At 41.9% G+C, this 19,885-nt stretch overlaps 1 protein-coding gene across 1 annotated transcript in view; it reads right to left on the reverse strand.

The window, feature by feature from the left end:
- LOC309552619 (dynein axonemal heavy chain 3-like) overlaps positions 1-19,885 on the reverse strand; it is a 1,537,563-nt gene that overhangs the window by 740,759 nt on the left and 776,919 nt on the right. The window contains exon 26 of the mRNA XM_082253560.1: positions 1,609-1,828. Within this exon, the coding sequence (XP_082109686.1) occupies positions 1,609-1,828 (220 nt within the window). The remainder of the gene's footprint in view (positions 1-1,608; positions 1,829-19,885) is intronic.

A 19,885-nucleotide genomic window follows, 5' to 3' on the forward strand; every position in this document is an offset into this window, starting at 1 on the left:
ACATACCACTAAATTTTATTTTTGAGAATATTAAAAATTGATTGAAATCCTTCAATTTCAAACTCTCTTTATTCTATATATAAGATTATTGTTTATATGTAATTACATATAAACAATAATCCTATATATAAGGCTCCGTTCACATCTAGGCGTTTTGGGGCGTTTTTGGGGCGTTTTTCTGCTCTAGGATCAGCTCTCAAAACGCCCAACAAGACAAATCCTATTCATTTCAATGGCCCCTGTTCACATCTGAGCGTTTTGACGCTGTATACAAAACGCCCAACGCTCAAAAAAGTACATGAGCTTCTTTTTGGGCAGATTACAGGCGTTTTCCATTGATCTCTATTCAATCTAAAAACGCCTGCACAAAAATCGCGGTAAAAATCGCGGTAAAATCGCGGTAAAAAACGCCGCAAAAATCGCGGTAAAATCGCGGTAAAAAACGCGCGAAAAACGCTACGCTCAGGTGTGAATGTAGCCTAAAGAGTTTGAAATTGAAGGATTGTCAGTATTTGAAATCTGAGTATACTAAGATGAAAACATTAATCTTGCATTCTAATCAATATTTATACTGTATGTTAATATATGTACTGTCTGTCCTGTAGATTTTCTATACATATATTAAGAATATTCTGAAACAGCTGGAGCCTGAGGAAGCACTCACAGCGAAACGCGCAGTTGCAGCAACGTGTTGCACTTCCATATAGTCCCATTGTGGGGTTGTTGAAATGTAAATGTTCTAACTTTTGTACAATGCATGTATATAAAATTGTAATAAATATGTATATCTGTTTATTTTTAATATATATGAAATAAAAACTTTTTTATTAACTTTTAAAAATGGACTGAATCTGGAAAAGTTATTGCATCAGTGGCACATTTAAATCCCCTTTGGTTCCACCTCTGTTCTTTTTGGACAGTCTTGGAAACCCCCTCTCCTCTCTACAAAATTTTGACAATGGGGAAGGTTCCAATTAAGTACTAACGATTAGTAAAGCCAATCTCTCCCTCTCCACAACTCTTATTGGACTGCAACTTCAGTCAGGGTTTTTCTAATGAAGACAGTCATTTAGTTTGACGGACCGTGTCCTGAGCAGTGGTCTTCTTTAAGCCCACCATGACTCCCTCTTTGCCTTATTGCTAGTGTGTCCCTAAAACCCCTCTTTTCTATCCTGTCCCCCGTATTTCTTTACTGGTAACCCTCCACCCCATACTTTTTTATCTTCCTCCTTTCTGCTTATTTTATTATTCTACAGTCCTTTAACAGTCTTTTACTCATATGATTACTGTTACCATTGAAATCTATCAATGAATTCTGGGGTACTGATAGTAACCATTAATATTATTATTAGCACTGCTTTTTTGTACTTCTAAACCTCTAGTTTGCTATTTTTATTGCATGCAACATTGACTTGTCTATTTTTAATAAAGTTTTTTGTATGAGAAAACAATAAATTTTCGAATATAACATTTGGTATAATTATTTCTAAAAGGCCTTATTCTTTCATCAAATTAAATATTATATCAGACTCTACATTGTTACATGTATTTTTCAATATTAGACATTGCTTATTTGTTACCCTCAGGAAAAAAAAACAAATGTCTTACCCTAGAGTATCGTTTCAGCGATGTGTCAAAGCCACAGTCAAAATGCCAGTCAACAATAGGTTGAAAAATACTCTTTATGGTTTCATCATTAAAGGCATCGATTGCCAGAACATTAAAATGGTGTAAAAGGCGAGGGGTCACCGCATTACCTCCACCAGCAGGAGGTGCCATGGCCAGCACAAGACACGTGTCCTTGATTTTGATCATGCTTGTGTCTTTCCTGTCAAAAGCAATATAAATACATAAATTAAAACGTTTAGTTCCACAATTTGCATTGCATAAATATTAGGAAACATTACATCACTAAGGATTTCTTAAGTTAAAAAAAGTCATATAAGGCCAAGCTTTTAGGTCTTCAAGAGATGAACAGGTTATTAGATCTCACATGCTGTCAGATCAAGATGATGGACTGCCACCAGCTGTGGAGAAAAGCTTATATTCTAAATGAAATACAGCTTTCTTTTAAAATGTGCTAGGAGAAGAAAATCGCTGTGATGGACATTCCCAGGAAAAGCAAATACAAACACACAACAAAGAAATGTTTTTTCTCTTTTCCCCACAAATACCTCCTTCTAACAGTATCTTAGAGTGAGCAGAATCTAACAATAGCATAAAATGGAACAAAAAATGAATTTGAATGATATAGGATTTCATATACCAAGCCTGTTGTAGTTTTTATGCTTCTGTCACACAGCAGGGGTCAAACAAGACTGAACAGTTACAGAAAATTGTGAAATACAGAATATATGTGCATTCTTAAGTACGGCAGGAAGAGTTGAGGCAGGATGTTCTCTATGAAATAATTTTATTTAAAGAAATCTATATTCTGTCAGCATCCCAATATTGTAAAAACGGAAAAGTAAAAGTGCAGTTCTGTGTTTTTGAAAGCAACTGATTAAGCATACTATAGATTTTAGACTATGTTGACAGCCACTTACATGCAGAAATGTAATATATACCTTTAAATCTATACATACATATTGTACATACAATGATTCAATGAATCAAAGCTATTTAAGAAGAAATGTATTCTATTGTGTAATGTTTATTTTTTTGACTGTTCACCCTCCAAATAATCATCATATATTTTCTGGTCCCATATCAATAGTTTTAAGAATGTTTGCTTCAATAAAAGTAGAGCTGAATCTAATTATTTTGTTAAATAACAAGGTGCACCTAAATGGCTCAAATAGCTACAAGACACACTAGCAGCGCTTAATATAGAGCTTCAGTCCCTATAGATAAAGTGAACGTGTGCAATGTCCATCCATAGATTGGAAACAAATGCAGAGTCCAAATGCTTAAATTCCACCACCGTGCAGGTATGATATGAGCTGCCTTCACCACACCGCCGTGCAAGCCCTATGGTAAAAGACTCACCAGAGCCCCCTGAATCAAGGCCAAATGGATATCTTTGATTCCAAAGACCACGACTCCGGGTGGGATGATGATGGACCCCTCTCCTTACTCATACAACCATGGCATTGCGTATTCACATGTAAGTGGATGGAATGATATCACATAGTGTAATACTGATAAACCACACATTTATTTCACACAAAAATAAAACTCTACAAAAGTTGCACTCACAAACGTTCAGTATAGTAATAGCATGTAAAGAGGTAAACTTGCGTCAGGTCAGCATAAATTGATGTTCAACGGTCCCCGCTCGGTACCTAAGCAGACAGACCTTCGGGCATGACACCAAACGCTGGCAACCTCGTGACCGTGGCAATCACGCCCTGACCGGTTTCGTCAACCAATGACTTCTTCAGTTTTTTTATGGTAACTGATGCTGTGAAATTAATTTTTAGGGTGGAACTCCGCTCTAAGGTTTTTTCTTTTTATTATTAATTATAGTCCATAAAATAGCTGTTCTTTGAAAATAGACATCTCTAGTGTCTACAGATACTATGAAAAATACCAAATACACAGAGAGAACAAATGTAAATCTAAAGTGCAGTGTGCCAATGAATAAAAGAGATAGGGTTGGTGATCTCCACAGACCCCCAATAAATAGTGCAAGTGACAAGTAATTAATATAGTGCATAAATCTTATAAACACAAAGGTACTGCAAAAAACAAAACAGATCAGTGGTATATATATTTTCTGAATGTGTTGTGAACATAGTGAATTGAGGAAAGTGAAAGATTTTCCGAAAGGTTAGTATATGGTGTCCACAAATCAAATAAAATTAAACAAACAATTGTTCCTCAAGGTAGAAGAAATGAGGAGTGCAAACACCTATGTTAGCCACTAGGTGTTGCAGTGTCAATACAACCTGTGCATTGAATCCACAAACTTGACAAATCCGAAGGGTCCTTTCGCTTCTGTTGAGCAGATACTTGTATAGATGAATCAGTCTAAAATGCTCAAGCGAAAAGAAACCCCATCAAAATAGCGCAAGGCTGCGGAAAAAATGAGTAATAAACACTCACTCAGTAGGCTGATCTGGATCATAGGACGTCTGCTGGAGCGGCCTCTCCAGCAGATGTCCTATGACGAAACGCGTAGTCTAACGTCATATGTCACTTCCGGTATCGGAGCCTGAGCCGTGGAACGCGGAAGCTTCCCGGCGTTCTACTGTTCCAGATCCGCCTACTGAGTGAGTGTTTATTACTCATTTTTTCCGCAGCCTTGCACTATTTTGATGGGGTCTCTTTTCGCTTGAGCATTTTAGACCAGTGGTCCTCAACCCTGGTCCTCAGGGCCCACTAACAGGCCAGGTTTGCAAGATAACTGAAATGCATCCCAGGTCATATAATGATAAAGGAAAAGGAATCGTGACATTAGGGCAATGATTAAGCACACAGTCAGTGTGTGAAACGCGTCTACCTTGTCACGATTGTCATATTTGGATGTCCAGTCAATAAATCTGGATTTTGACTCAACCTGGAGTGCTGCCAATTCCTTTTCCTTTATCAAGTTTTCACGGAGGCGAGCCAGGGCATGCACTGGTGTGAGTCATCAGGCAATTACACCACCTCGAGCAGTGAGTTCTTGTCTCTCCAGGTCATATAATGTTCTGCTCAGTGATTGCAGTACTCTAGTCTGCATCTTCCCAAGGTAATACTTAAAATCTGGCCTGTTAGTGGGCCTTGAGGACCACTGTTTTAGACTGATTCATCTATACAAGCATCTGCTCAACAGAAGCGAAAGGACCCTTCAGATTTGTCAAGTTTGTGGCTTCAATGCACAGGTTGTATTGACACTGCGACACCTCATTTCTTCTACCTTGAGGAACAATTGTTTGTTTAATTTTATTTAATTTGTGGACACCATATACTAACCTTTCGGAAAATCTTTCACTTTCCTCAATTCACTTTGTTCACAACACATTCAGAAAATGTATATACCACCGATCTGTTTATTTTTTGCAGTACTTTTTTTTGCAGTACCTTTGTGTTTATAAGATTTATGCACTATATTAATTACTTGTCACTTGCACTATTTATTCAATTTTAATTAATTTATATCACATTTGTGCACCTCGTGTTTATTACATATTGCACATTTCTGTTCACTCACAACAATAGCAGCACAATACACTGAGCACTTTTTGGGGGTCTGTGGAGATCACCAACGCTATCTCTTTTATTTATTGGCACACTGCACTTTAGATTTACATTTGTTCTCTCTGTGTATTTGGTATTTTAAACACACAGTGCCTTTTATTCTTATGGGTAGCGCCATTAACAGCCTTTTCTATATCATATCTCACTTTTAACCCTTGCACCTCAGGGGTTGGTTGGTGGCTGCTTACACCCTTTTTAGTTCCATATTTATATACTCCATAGCGCTGGTCATCCCTGTTTTAACATTATGAAAATATTGCATATATACATACATTATCCCATGTATGTACAACTATTTACAGTTCCACTAGTACTGAGAAGATTTTGCCCTTACTATAGAAAATATCTTAATATAAATAACGAATTGGTAACCCAAAAGAAACTGCGCAAATGGTGATATTTGATAGTAAATTATTAGTCAAATGTTGATTATATGTGAGGAATTGCTTCCATAGTGCAAGCTTCAATAAAAACGTGTATACGCATAAATAGTGAAAAGGGGTGAATATATTGCGCTTAAACATTTAAAACACAACCAAAAAAAAGTGCTTGTGTGCATAAACATGTAAATAAATAAATATATATATACTAGTGAATAAATATATATGAATAAATAAATAAATAAATATATTGTGAAAAAGTCCTTAGTGAAATAAATCAACAGTCCTTAAAGTGCCCAGTGCAATACGGATCTCTCAGCAATGACTGAAAATCACTTTAGCTTCAAGTGAGGGACCTCCACCATAGGGACTTTCTCCACCCAGTGCTCAGGGTAAATACTTCTTACCGAAGCTGGTGGACCCCTTAATTATAGGGGGTCTAAAACAGCATATATGGTCCACAAATGCCTCCAAGCTATCCTTCAGGTCCCTTAATATGGCTCAGCTCGCACAAGGAACTCCAAGTATTTCCAGGGTGGTATGGGGAGAAAGATAAGGAAACTCCGATAGTGTAGTATGTTCTAATAATGGGGTTTATTAATAGAAATGCACTTACTCAAACATCATATACAGAATGCCTTCATGGGGTAAATGCAGCATGGGTTCGGTGTACGGGACGCTCCTCTGTTCCTGCGTATCACCAACCCGGAACTCCACGGTCTCACGTTCCCGACGCACGTTTCGTCAGACGCGCTGACGTCATCAGGGGATCATGTGACCGTACGTTTCCATTCACAATAAATAGGAATATCGGACTGACAACATCCAATCGCTGGCCAGCGGTTGCTGAACCGCCTATTCCTTCCGGGATGCTAGGTTCTCTCCTCCTACCAGGAAGTACTCCGCGGCCATATCTTATTTGGGCAACTCGCCAATACTTTGCTATAGTAAGCCTGAATAGACAATCACCAATATTAAAAGAGATCCGATTGTCATCCTAAAGATTAAAAAATATATTCAAATGCCAATCAATGTATACCAAATAGGGCGATGGGATGCTGTTTACAGTGAATGATATGAAAAGTTTAAATATATATATTACCCTCAATACAATTTATAAACCAAACTACATACACTTTAAAAATTATTAAAACATTTAATATATTGATTAAACATATCCCTAAAATTAAATTAAATTTATTAATGTAGTGGATTTAATGTTAAAAGATATTGTTAAATTCATTATTGTTGATTATTAATAACATTTATTAATAATAAAATTAGTACTAAGAAATAAAAGATGAAGTGCGCTAAATTGTTATCTGTGTTAGATAAAATTTGGAAATATTTTGGAAAATGTATGAAAATAATTTATAATTCTCAAAGGTATATTTGCAGATAAAATTACAGATTAAAAAGGATATAATAAAGGGTTAATTTTAATTTTAAAAATTAGAGATGTAACAATTAAGGTCGATATCAATATTCATACCCAACGGCTGTAAAGTTTGCATTTTGTAGATCCATTGGGTTTCATTCATGGAGATCTTTTTAGTCATATTTCCCCCTCTCCAATGACGATCTACTCTATCGATACCACAAAAAGTCATCTGAGATGGGTCCTTGTTGTGGTATAGACGGAAATGATTGGAAAGGCTATGCTTGGGAAATCCTCTCCTTACATTTCCTACATGTTCATTGATCCTGATAGAAAGTTCTCGTGTGGTCCTGCCTATATATTGTAATCCACATGGACAACTTATCAAATAAGTCACATGTGTGGATCTGCATGAAATTAGTTTTTTAATCGCATATTGTTGTCCTGTAACTTTCGACTGAAAGCTGGTGATTTTCCTAGGATTTTTCCTTGTCATTAGGCAGGCATTACATTTACCACAAGGAAAAAAACCTTTTACATCCAAAAAAGTCGGTTTATTTTTTGGGGGGTCAGGTATGTTTGGTGCCAACATATGTCTCAGGTTTGGGGCCTTCCTGTAAATGAAATGTGGTCTTTCCGGAAGGACCTTATTCAAAGTTTTGTCCTTCAATAAAATCGACCAATGCTTACGCACAATTGCTTCCACCTGCTTGTAATTTCTGTTAAAATCTGTTAAAAACGCCAGTTCCCCTTTAGTCTCTATTTCCTTCTTTTTAGTTTTTAGTAACTCACTCCTAGGCATCCGATGTACCTGGTCTCTGATTTTAGTAACCTCTTCTTGTTTGTAGCCCTTTTCTACAAATCTTTTTGTCAATAGATTTGATTGGGCTAAAAAGTCTTCGTCATTTTTACAATTTCGCTTAATGCGCATGTATTGTCCTTTTGGGATGGCACCCAGCCATTTGGGGTGGTGGCAACTGCGGGTAGGGATGTAACTGTTTCTATCTGTTTCTTTAAAGAAACTTTTTGTGGCGATAGAACAACCCTGTTTTACCAATGTTAAATCTAAAAAATGTACAGATACTTTGTCCCATGTGGCTGTAAATAGAGATGTATAGAACTGTTCGCCGGCGAACAGTTCCCGGCGAACTTAGCATGTTCGCGTTCGCCGCTGCCGGCGAACATATGCGATGTTCGGTCCGCCCCCCATAAGACATCATTGAGGCAAACTTTGACCCTGAACTTTACAGTCAGCAGACACATTTCCAGCCAATCAGCGTACCTCCCTCCCACACCCTCCCACCTCCTATAAATAAGCAAGGGCAGCATCCATCTTAGATCATTCTGAAGCAGTGTGTGTAGTGAGAGAAGGGAGAGCTGCTGCTGCTGCTGTTAAGCTAGGGACAGTTAGTCAGTGTTCCTGGTCTTTGTTCTTGGTCCACTACTGCTGTAATATCAGCACCCCAAAAAGCCCTTCTAAGGGCTGGTATTTGTGTTTTTTTTTTTTTTTTATATATATATATATATATATATACCTAGCGTCCCCAAAAGCCCTTTTAAGGGCTGGTAATTGAGTTGTTTCTTCATATATATATATATCTATATCTATCTAGTGTCCCCAAAAGCCCTTTTAAGGGCTGGTAATTGAGGATTTTTTTATTTATATATATATACATATATATATATATATATAGTGTCCCCAAAAGCCCTTTCAAGGGCTGGTAAGGTAATAGATTTTTTTCTTTATATATATATATATATATATCTATTGTACACTGCAGTTGCCTGCCCGCTGTGTGTGAGAGGCCACAGACCTACCACAGACTGTACTGTGTGCACACCACACTCATTTTGGGTGGCACAGGCACAGTACCTGGCATTTTAAAAAATATTTTTTTTTTCTCTGTCATAATTGCAGTGAGTGCTGTGTCAGGTCCACAGAGTGCACTGTACCCACTGCAGTGCACTGCCCACCACTGATATATATACGTTGGCACAGCATCTTGTTGCAATAAATTGAAAAAAAAAATATTTTTTATTATTGCAGTTGCCTGGGCTGCCAGTGACTGTCAGGTCCACAGAGTGTACTGTGCCCACTGCAGTGCCACTGTGTGCCCACCCACCACTGATATATAAGGTGGCACAGCAGCTTGCAAAGTAAAAAAAATATATATATTTTTTTAAATTGCAGTTGCCTGGGTGCCAGTGACTGCTGTCAGGTCCACAGAGAGTGTACTGTGCCACTGCCCACCCACCACTGATATATAAGGTGGCACAGCAGCTTGCAAAGTAAAAAAAATATATATATTTTTTTAAATTGCAGTTGTCTGGGTGCCAGTGACTGCTGTCAGGTCCACAGAGAGTGTACTGTGCCACTGCCCACCCACCACTGATATATAAGGTGGCACAGCAGCTTGCAAAGTAAAAAATATATATATATATTTTTAAATTGCAGTTGCCTGGGTGCCAGTGACTGCTGTCAGGTCCACAGAGAGTGTACTGTGCCACTGCCCACCCACCACTGATATATAAGGTGGCACAGCAGCTTGCAAAGTAAAAAAATATATATATATTTTTTAAATTGCAGTTGTCTGGGTGCCAGTGACTGCTGTCAGGTCCACAGAGAGTGTACTGTGCCACTGCCCACCCACCACTGATATATAAGGTGGCACAGCAGCTTGCAAAGTAAAAAAAAATATATATATTTTTTAAATTGCAGTTGCCTGGGTGCCAGTGACTGCTGTCAGGTCCACAGAGAGTGTACTGTGCCACTGCCCACCCACCACTGATATATAAGGTGGCACAGCAGCTTGCACTCATAGTACAACAGTAACAACACATTAAAAAAAAAATGACAGGCAGAGGCAGGCCACCCCGCAAGGGCCGTCGTGGTCGTGGTGCTGTGATTTCCTTAGGCTCTAGAATAATGCCCAGTGTTCAGAGGCCACCACAGCCCCTGAACTCAAAAAATTCTGAGGCCATAGTTGACTGGCTTACACAGGACACCCAATCGTCTACAGCTTCCGCTCGGAACCTTAATGCACCATCCTCCTCCAGCTCAGCTTCGGGCACCTCTCAATTTACCACTCGCCAGCCCGCCGGCACCACCACCAACACTAGCACCACAGCCGCTTCACTTGATCCGTCAGAGGAGTTATTTTCACATCAGTTTGAAGAAATAAGTGATGCACAACTATTAGTGCCAGAGGATGTAGATAACGGGGATATGTCTCAGTCAGGCAGCATTATACACATGGACGTACATTGTGATGATGATGATGTTGTACCTGCTGCTGCTGCCTTTGCTGAGTTGTCAAGTGAAGCGGCTGATGATGACGATGTGTCTGTGGATGTCACCTGGGTGCCTGCTCGAAGAGCAGAAGAAGAGGGGGAAAGTTCAGATGGGGAGACAGAGAGGAGGAGGAGACGAGTTGGAAGCAGGGGGAGGAGGTCATCGCAAGGAGCTAGTGGCGCAGTCAGACAGCATGTAGATTCGGCACCCGGGGTCAGCCAGACAGCACGCCAATCAACGCAAGCTGTTGCCACCACCAGAATGCCGTCCTTGCAAAGCTCAGCAGTGTGGCATTTTTTTTGTGTGTCTGCCTCTGATATCAGCGATGCCATTTGTAACCTGTGCCAAAAGAAACTGAGTCGTGGGAAGTCCAACACCCACCTAGGTACAACTGCTTTGCGAAGGCACATGATCTCACATCACAAACGCCTATGGGATCAACACATGAGTAAAAGCAGCACACAAACTGAAAGCCACCATCCTCCTCCTGGTCCAGCATCTTCAGCCACGTCAACCACTGCTGTCCTCCATGCCCCCTATCAACAACCCGCCCCTCCGCCTCTCACCTTCAGCAGTTCCTGCTCGTCACCTGCCCACAGTCAGGTGTCTGTGAAGGAAATGTTTGAGCGCAAAAAGCCAATCTCGCAGAGTCACCCCCTTGCCCGGCGTCTGACAGCTGGCTTGTCGGAACTCTTAGCCCGCCAGCTTTTACCATACAAGCTGGTGGAGTCTGAGGCCTTCAAAAAATTTGTCGCTATTGGGACACCGCAGTGGAAGGTACCCGGCCGAAATTATTTTTCACAAAAGGCAATCCCCAACCTGTACTCTATTGTGGAAAAGGAAATCATGTCACGTCTGGCACACAGTGTTGGGGCAAGGGTCCATCTGACCACTGATAGCTGGTCTGCAAAGCACGGTCAGGGCAGGTATATAACGTACACTGCGCATTGGGTAAACCTGCTGGCGGCTGCCAAGCATGGAATGCGTGGCTCTGCTGCAGAGGAGTTGGTGACACCGCCACGACTTGCAGGCAGGCCTGCTGCCACCTCCTCTACTCCTCCTACTCCATCCTCTTTGCTAACCTCCTCGGCTGAGTCCTCTTCTGCTGTTGCGTCTTGCTCCACACCAACTGCACCCCCCCAGCTCCCCAGGGGCTATTCCACATGCCGGATACGACAGTGTCACGCTGTCTTGGGGTTGACTTGCCTGAAAGCAGAGAGTCACACCGGACCAGCACTACTGTCCGCCCTGAATGCACAGGTGGATCAGTGGCTGACCCCGCACCAACTGGAGATCGGCAAAGTGGTGTGTGACAACGGGAGCAATTTGTTGGCGGCATTGAATTTGGGCAAGTTGACACATGTGCCGTGCATGGCACATGTGTTGAATCTGATTGTGCAACGTTTTGTGCAGAAGTACCCAGGCTTACAGGACGTCCTCAAGCAGGCCAGGAAGGTGTGTGGCCATTTCAGGCATTCCTACACGGCCATGGCGCACTTTGCAGATATTCAGCGGCGAAACAACATGCCAGTGAGGCGCTTGATTTGCGACAGCCCGACACGTTGGAATTCAACACTGCTAATGTTCGACCGCCTGCTCCAACAAGAAAAAGCGGTCAACGAGTATTTGTATGACCGGGGTGCTAGGACAGCCTCTGCGGAGCTGGGTATTTTTTTGCCACGCTACTGGACGCTCATGCGCAATGCCTGTAGGCTCATGCGTCCTTTTGAGGAGGTGACAAACCTAGTGAGTCGCACTGAAGGCACCATCAGCGACATCATCCCATATGTTTTTTTCCTGGAGCGTGCCCTGCGAAGAGTGCTGGATCAGGCCGTAGATGAGCGTGAAGAGGAAGAGGAAGAGTTGTGGTCACCATCACCACCACCAGAAACAGCCTTACCATCGATTGCTGGACCTGCGGCAACACTGGAAGAGGAGTGTGAGGAAGAGGAGTCAGAGGAGGAATGTGGCTTTGAGGAGGAGGAACACCAACCACAGCAGGCATCCCAGGGTGCTCGTTGTCACCTATCTGGTACCCGTGGTGTTGTACGTGGCTGGGGGGAAGAACACACCTTCAATGACATCAGTGAGGACGAGGAATTGGACATGAGTAGCTCGGCATCCAACCTTGTGCAAATGGGGTCTTTCATGCTGTCATGCCTGTTGAGAGACCCTCGTATAAAAAGGCTGAAGGAGAACGACCTGTACTGGGTGGCCACGCTACTAGACCCCCGGTATAAGCAGAAAGTCTGTGACATGTTACCCAATTACCGGCAGTCGCAAAGGATGCAGCAGCTACAAAATAAGTTAAAAACTATGCTCTACACAGCGTATAAGGGTGATGTCACAGCACAACGGGAATCCAACAGGGGAAGAGGTGAAAGTAATCCTCCTCCTACCACCACAACCACGCCGGCAAGGACAGGACGCTTTACAGACGTCTTGTTGATGGAGGACATGCGGAGCTTTTTTAGTCCTATGCATCGCCACAGCCCTTCGGGGTCCACCCTCAGAGAACGACTCGACCGACAGGTAGCAGACTACCTTGCCTTAACTGCAGATATCGACACTCTGAGGAGCGATGAACCCCTTGACTACTGGGTGTGCAGGCTTGACCTGTGGCCTGAGCTATCCCAGTTTGCCATTGAACTTCTGGCCTGCCCCGCTTCAAGTGTGCTGTCAGAAAGGACCTTCAGCGCAGCAGGAGGTATTGTCACTGAGAAGAGAAGTCGCCTAGGTCAAAAAAGTCTTGATTACCTCACGTTTATTAAGATGAATGAGGCATGGATCCCGAAGGGACTGACAGTGGGGGATGCATTTGACTAAAAAAGGCCTGGTGATGACTGAGATGCCTTGGCCTAAAAATGGTCCACACGCTGCTGTATATAATCATTCTCTGCATGCCGGATGACTTACGTGACGTCTCCGCCACCAACTACGGTTCAAGCAGCAATGTTTTAGTGCACTTTCTGCCTTAAAACCTCAATTTTTCAGGCCGCTGCTACAGCAGCGGCTGCAACAATACCTACTTTTTCATGCATGTGTACATGCCTAATTTTTCTGGCCTCTGGTGCTACACTGTGGCTGCAAAAAAACAAAAAAAAAGGCACATACATGTGTCAATTCCCCTTCGTGATCGTTACCTTGTCGTGGTGAAGGGGCTTGCGTATCACAATGAAGCGATCACCTCTAGGATTGTGTTGGCACACCCCAGATGATAAGGTCGTTGCTTCATTGTGTACAGACCAAAAGCGATCCGCAGGATAATTTTTCATTAAAAAAAACATTCATTTTCTTTCATTCTTTCTGCGGAGCTGGGTATTTTTTGGCCGCGTTACTGAATGCTCATGAACAATGGCTGTAGGCTCATGCGTCCTTTTGCGGAGATGACAACCCTGGTGGTCAGTCGAACCCAAGGCAACATCATCGACCTCATCCCATATGCGTTTTTTCTGGAGCGTGCCCTGCGAAGAGTACTGGATCAGGCTGTAGATGAGCATGAAGAGGAAGAGTTGTGGTCCTCATCACCACCAGAAGCAGCCTTGTCGTTGTCAATTGCTGGACCTGTGGCAACGCAGAGAGAGAGGAGTCTGAAGAAGAGAAGTCAGAGGAGGAAGGTGGCTTTGAGGAGGTGGAATACCAGCCACAGCAGGCGTCCCAGGGGGCTTGTTCTCACCTTTCGGGGACCCTTGGTGTTGTATGTGGCTGGGTGGAGGAAGAGACCTTCAATGATGTCAGTGAGGACAAGGAACGGGACATGGCTAGCTTGGTATCCAACCTTGTGCAAATTGGGAGTTTGCGGTTGTGCAAATGGACTGACTGACTGTTAAACGGGGAGTTTGGTCTGTCAGAGTTTGGTCTGTCACTGTGAAGCGGGCGACGGGCGTAACCCTTACACTACTTGACCGATAAAACATCATACCTGATCGTATTCACACACTGGATGTTTTAGTGCTGGTTTACACTGCCGCTACCACTAAAGTAGCGTCGCTTCCAGTGCGACTTTGGCGCGACTTAGCGCGACTTTGGCGCGACCTCATCGCGAGGTGATTTTTTATTTGGCCAATCACAATATCATGTTTTGTGACCGTCACCTAATTTCCTTTTCCTGTTTTTTGTTTTACATATTTCCCCATGTGTGCAGTGTTGTCTGTGTCATAGCTCAACTGATAGGCATGTTTGCCTTGGCATATCATATTTCAGCTTGCCAGAAAGAAAAAAAGACAGCTGGAAAGACACTGCATTAGTTTTCTACTAAAAATCATAAGAAAAATGCTGTTTTTTTTGGGTTGTGGACATACTACAGAGCTGAAACTTGACAGGTACACTTTTTAGACCCCCCAGACACTAAATACAAAAAATGACATGCCTGCCTAAAAAAATGCCCGATAAATGCCTGCAAGAGAAAAAGACAGCCGCAGAGAAGCCGTATTCCTGAAAATATAAGAAAAATGCTGTTTTTTAGGGGTTCTGGACATGCTACAGAGCTGAAACTTGACAGGTACACTTTTGTGACCCCCCAGACACTAAATACAAAAAATGACATGCCTGCCTAAAAAAATGCCCGATAAATGCCTGCAAGAGAAAAAGACAGCCGCAGAGAAGCCGTATTCCTGAAAATATAAGAAAAATGCTGTTTTTTAGGGGTTCTGGACATGCTACAGAGCTGAAACTTGACAGGTACACTTTTGTGACCCCCCAGACACTAAATACAAAAAATGACATGCCTGCCTAAAAAAATGCCCGATAAATGCCTGCAAGAGAAAAAGACAGCCGCAGAGAAGCCGTATTCCTGAAAATATAAGAAAAATGCTGTTTTTTAGGGGTTCTGGACATGCTACAGAGCTGAAACTTGACAGGTACACTTTTGTGACCCCCCAGACACTAAATACAAAAAATGACATGCCTGCCTAAAAAAATGCCCGATAAATGCCTGCAAGAGAAAAAGACAGCCGCAGAGAAGCCGTATTCCTGAAAATATAAGAAAAATGCTGTTTTTTAGGGGTTCTGGACATGCTACAGAGCTGAAACTTGACAGGTACACTTTTGTGACCCCCCAGACACTAAATACAAAAAATGACATGCCTGCCTAAAAAAATGCCCGATAAATGCCTGCAAGAGAAAAAGACAGCCGCAGAGAAGCCGTATTCCTGAAAATATAAGAAAAATGCTGTTTTTTAGGGGTTCTGGACATGCTACAGAGCTGAAACTTGACAGGTACACTTTTGTGACCCCCCAGACACTAAATACAAAAAATGACATGCCTGCCTAAAAAAATGCCCGATAAATGCCTGCAAGAGAAAAAGCCAGCCGCAGAGAAGCCGTATTCCTGAAAATATAAGAAAAATGCTGTTTTTTAGGGGTTCTGGACATGCTACAGAGCTGAAACTTGACAGGTACACTTTTGTGACCCCCCAGACACTAAATACAAAAAATGACATGCCTGCCTAAAAAAATGCCCGATAAATGCCTGCAAGAGAAAAAGACAGCCGCAGAGAAGCCGTATTCCTGAAAATATAAGAAAAATGCTGTTTTTTAGGGGTTCTGGACATGCTACAGAGCTGAAACTTGACAGGTACACTTTTGTGACCCCCCAGACACTAAATACAAAAAATGACATGCCTGCCTAAAAAAATGCCAGCTAAATGCCTGCAAGAGAAAAAGCCAGCCGCAGAGAAGCCGTATTCCTGAAAATATAAGAAAAATGCTGTTTTTCAGGGGTTCTGGACATGCTACAGAGCTGAAACTTGACAGGTACACTTTTGTGACCCCCCAGACACTAAATACAAAAAATGACATGCCTGCCTAAAAAAATGCCCGATAAATGCCTGCAAGAGAAAAAGACAGCCGCAGAGAAGCCGTATTCCTGAAAATATAAGAAAAATGCTGTTTTTTAGGGGTTCTCGACATGCTACAGAGCTGAAACTTGACAGGTACACTTTTGTGACCCCCCAGACACTAAATACAAAAAATGACATGCCTGCCTAAAAAAATGCCCGCTAAATGCCTGCAAGAGAAAAAGACAGCCGCAGAGAAGCCGTATTCCTGAAAATATAAGAAAAATGCTGTTTTTTAGGGGTTCTGGACATGCTACAGAGCTGAAACTTGACAGGTACACTTTTGTGACCCCCCAGACACTAAATACAAAAAATGACATGCCTGCCTAAAAAAATGCCCGATAAATGCCTGCAAGAGAAAAAGCCAGCCGCAGAGAAGCCGTATTCCTGAAAATATAAGAAAAATGCTGTTTTTTAGGGGTTCTGGACATGCTACAGAGCTGAAACTTGACAGGTACACTTTTGTGACCCCCCAGACACTAAATACAAAAAATGACATGCCTGCCTAAAAAAATGCCCGATAAATGCCTGCAAGAGAAAAAGACAGCCGCAGAGAAGCCGTATTCCTGAAAATATAAGAAAAATGCTGTTTTTTAGGGGTTCTGGACATGCTACAGAGCTGAAACTTGACAGGTACACTTTTGTGACCCCCCAGACACTAAATACAAAAAATGACATGCCTGCCTAAAAAAATGCCAGCTAAATGCCTGCAAGAGAAAAAGCCAGCCGCAGAGAAGCCGTATTCCTGAAAATATAAGAAAAATGCTGTTTTTTAGGGGTTCTGGACATGCTACAGAGCTGAAACTTGACAGGTACACTTTTGTGACCCCCCAGACACTAAATACAAAAAATGACATGCCTGCCTAAAAAAATGCCCGCTAAATGCCTGCAAGAGAAAAAGCCAGCCGCAGAGAAGCCATATTCCTGAAAATATAAGAAAAATGCTGTTTTTTAGGTGTTCTGGACATGCTACAGAGCTGAAAATTGACAGGTACACTTTTTAGACCCCCCAGACACTAAATACAAAAAATGACATGCCTGCCTAAAAAAATGCCCGCTAAATGCCTGCAAGAGTAAAAGCCAGCCGCAGAGAAGCCATATTCCTGAAAATATAAGAAAAATGCTGTTTTTTAGGGGTTCTGGACATGCTACAGAGCTGAAACTTCACAGGTACACTTTTTAGACCCCCCAGATGCTAAATCCAAAGAAATTTTTTATTTTTATTTTTTTTTAATTTTTCCAATAATTGGCTCTCTATCAAAAAATTATAATTTTTAAGAACTTTTTTTTGCGTGATCCCTCTCCGGCATGCCACAGTCCAGGTGTTAGTCCCCTTGAAACAACTTTTCCATCACTATTGTGGCCAGAAAGAGTCCCTGTGTGTTTTAAAATTCGCCTGCCTATTGAAGTCTATGGCGGTTCGCCCGGTTCGCCAGTTCGCGAACATTTGCCGATGTTCGCGTTCGCCGTTCGCGAACCGCGAATTTTAGGTTCGCGACATCACTAGCTGTAAATACAAGGCCATACTGATTCCTATTCATGTCGTCAAGGAATGTTCTTAGAGATTCCTCTGACCCATTCCATACTAGTAGTAGATCGTCAATGAATCTTTTGTATAGAATGAGTGACGGATTCAGATTGGCAAAAATCTCTTTTTCTTCCCATTGCCCAAGAAGGATATTCGCCACACTAGGGGCATATTTAACACCCATTGCCACGCCTCTTATTTGGTTATAATAACCTCCATCGTGCCAAAAATAATTATTTCCCATGGCTAGGCTCAGGGCATCACAAATAAACTTTTTCTGTTGAGGTCTTATATTGGTTTTGGTATTTAAAGCAGCTATGGTGGTGTTAAGTACATCGTCTTGCTTCAAACTGGTGTACAGAGATTCGATGTCAACTGTCACCAAGAAGGTGTTTGACTGTACTTCCACTTGCTCCAGTAAGTTAATCAAGTGTTTACTGTCTTTAAGGTGAGAAGGGTAAAGTGGTACAATCGGTTGCAAGAAATGGTCCACGTATTCCCCTATCCGGGAGAAAATCGATTCAATGCCACTAATAATAGGCCTCCCAGGGGGCTTGGTCTTGTTTTTGTGGACTTTTGGCAACTGATAAATTGTGGGTAAACGTGGAGCTTTGGGCACAAGATATTGTGCCTCTTTTTTGGTTAATATACCTCTTTCTTTAGCCTTTTTTACAATTTTCTCAAGTTTTGATTTTAGACTCTGGGTTGGGTTGGTTCTCAACTTTTGATAGGTGCCTTGGTCCCCCACTAGTCTATCCAGTTCTAGTTTGTAATCACTTTTATTGAGAACCACTATTCCCCCCCCTTTGTCTGCTCCTCGTATGACTATGTCTTTATGATTCTCTAGTTCCTTGAGACCCTTTTCTAATTCTTTAGTAGTATAGTGGTGTTTTAATTTAATTTTCCGCACATCATCTTCTACCATACTCTTAAAAACTTCCAAACAATGGTTGGAAGCCTTGGGGGGATTAAAAACAGAACGATTTTTTAATCCACTATCCTGATAATCAGCACTGTCAGAGGTGGGGTTATACGGTTTTTCTAAAAAATGTTTTTTAATTTTCAGCTTCCTGACATATTTTTCAATATCTATAAAAGTGTTGAACTTGTCAACACTTTTGTCAGGAGCGAATTTCAGACCAAGTTCCAGTATTTTTAATTCGTCAGAGGTGAACTGGGCATTACTGAGATTAAAAATCCCTGCCCCTAGGATTCTCTTTTCCTTTTGTTTCTTTCGTCCACCTCAGCACCCTCTCCTCTGTTTTCCGTTCTTTCGTTTGGTGGAGGATTTCTTTGGGGTGTCATTTTCTGTTGATAATGGGGATAAGTATCCCCTCCCCACTGCTGCCAATGGTTCTCTCTCTGCCAGTAATTCCCTTGGTTCCATTGTTGTTGGGGTCTCCAATTCTGTGAGCCCCTCCCTCGTTGCCAGGGCTGGCCTCTCCCACCTCCTCTGTGTCCCCGCCAGGTTCCATTCGGGTGGTTGGGACCTCTTCCCCTCCCTCTTTGACCCGGGGCGCCACCTCGCCCCCCCCCCCCCGAAAACCCTTCTGTTGATTTTCTGGGGTATAGGCCAAAGGGGAGTGGCTGTTATATGTGGGTACATTGTACTGGGAGGTGTTGAAATACTGTGGTCTGTTGTTTCTATTTCCAGTATATTTATTCCTACCATTATCATCAAAGTTTGGAGTCCCTCCAGTAGGAGTGAAATTGGGATCTATGAATCTCTCGATTCCCATCTCTCTCACTGCCGGGGACTGTGTAGGGATATTATTAATATTGGTGGCATTTAATCCTATCGGAGTGTCCTGCCATTTATAAACTTTAGATTCTTTATAATCCAGTAGATCTCTTTGGTACTTATTAATCTTTTTATTTCGAGTGTCCTTATCTATTTTCTCTAAAAATTTCTGGGTTGATGTAATTTTTTCTTTAAAATCAGCATTGTCTTTAAAAGGTTCTAAAGTGGTTTTTAACTCGCTAATTTTTTCCTCCAGCTTAGTCATTTTCGCCTTCCTTCGCGAAATAATAAGACTGAGTAATCTGGATTCGCTGTGGTTAAAAAAATTAAACCATTCTTTATCTAGGTCAGGATCTACCAGACCATCATTGGGACCTAAATCCCAACGTAACCTTCTTGGCGTTATTTTCATTTTTATGTACTGTTCTAAGGTGGCCAAATCCCACCATACACGGATTTTCTTTTCAAGTACATTTTTAAGAGTTTTAACACTCTGCTCCATGTCTTTTGAAACAGTACTTTGTGCCGAAAAAATATCTGCTGTG

This window comes from Pelophylax lessonae (assembly GCF_965119305.1).
Source record: "Pelophylax lessonae genome assembly, chromosome: 4".
Classification (NCBI taxonomy): domain Eukaryota; kingdom Metazoa; phylum Chordata; class Amphibia; order Anura; family Ranidae; genus Pelophylax; species Pelophylax lessonae.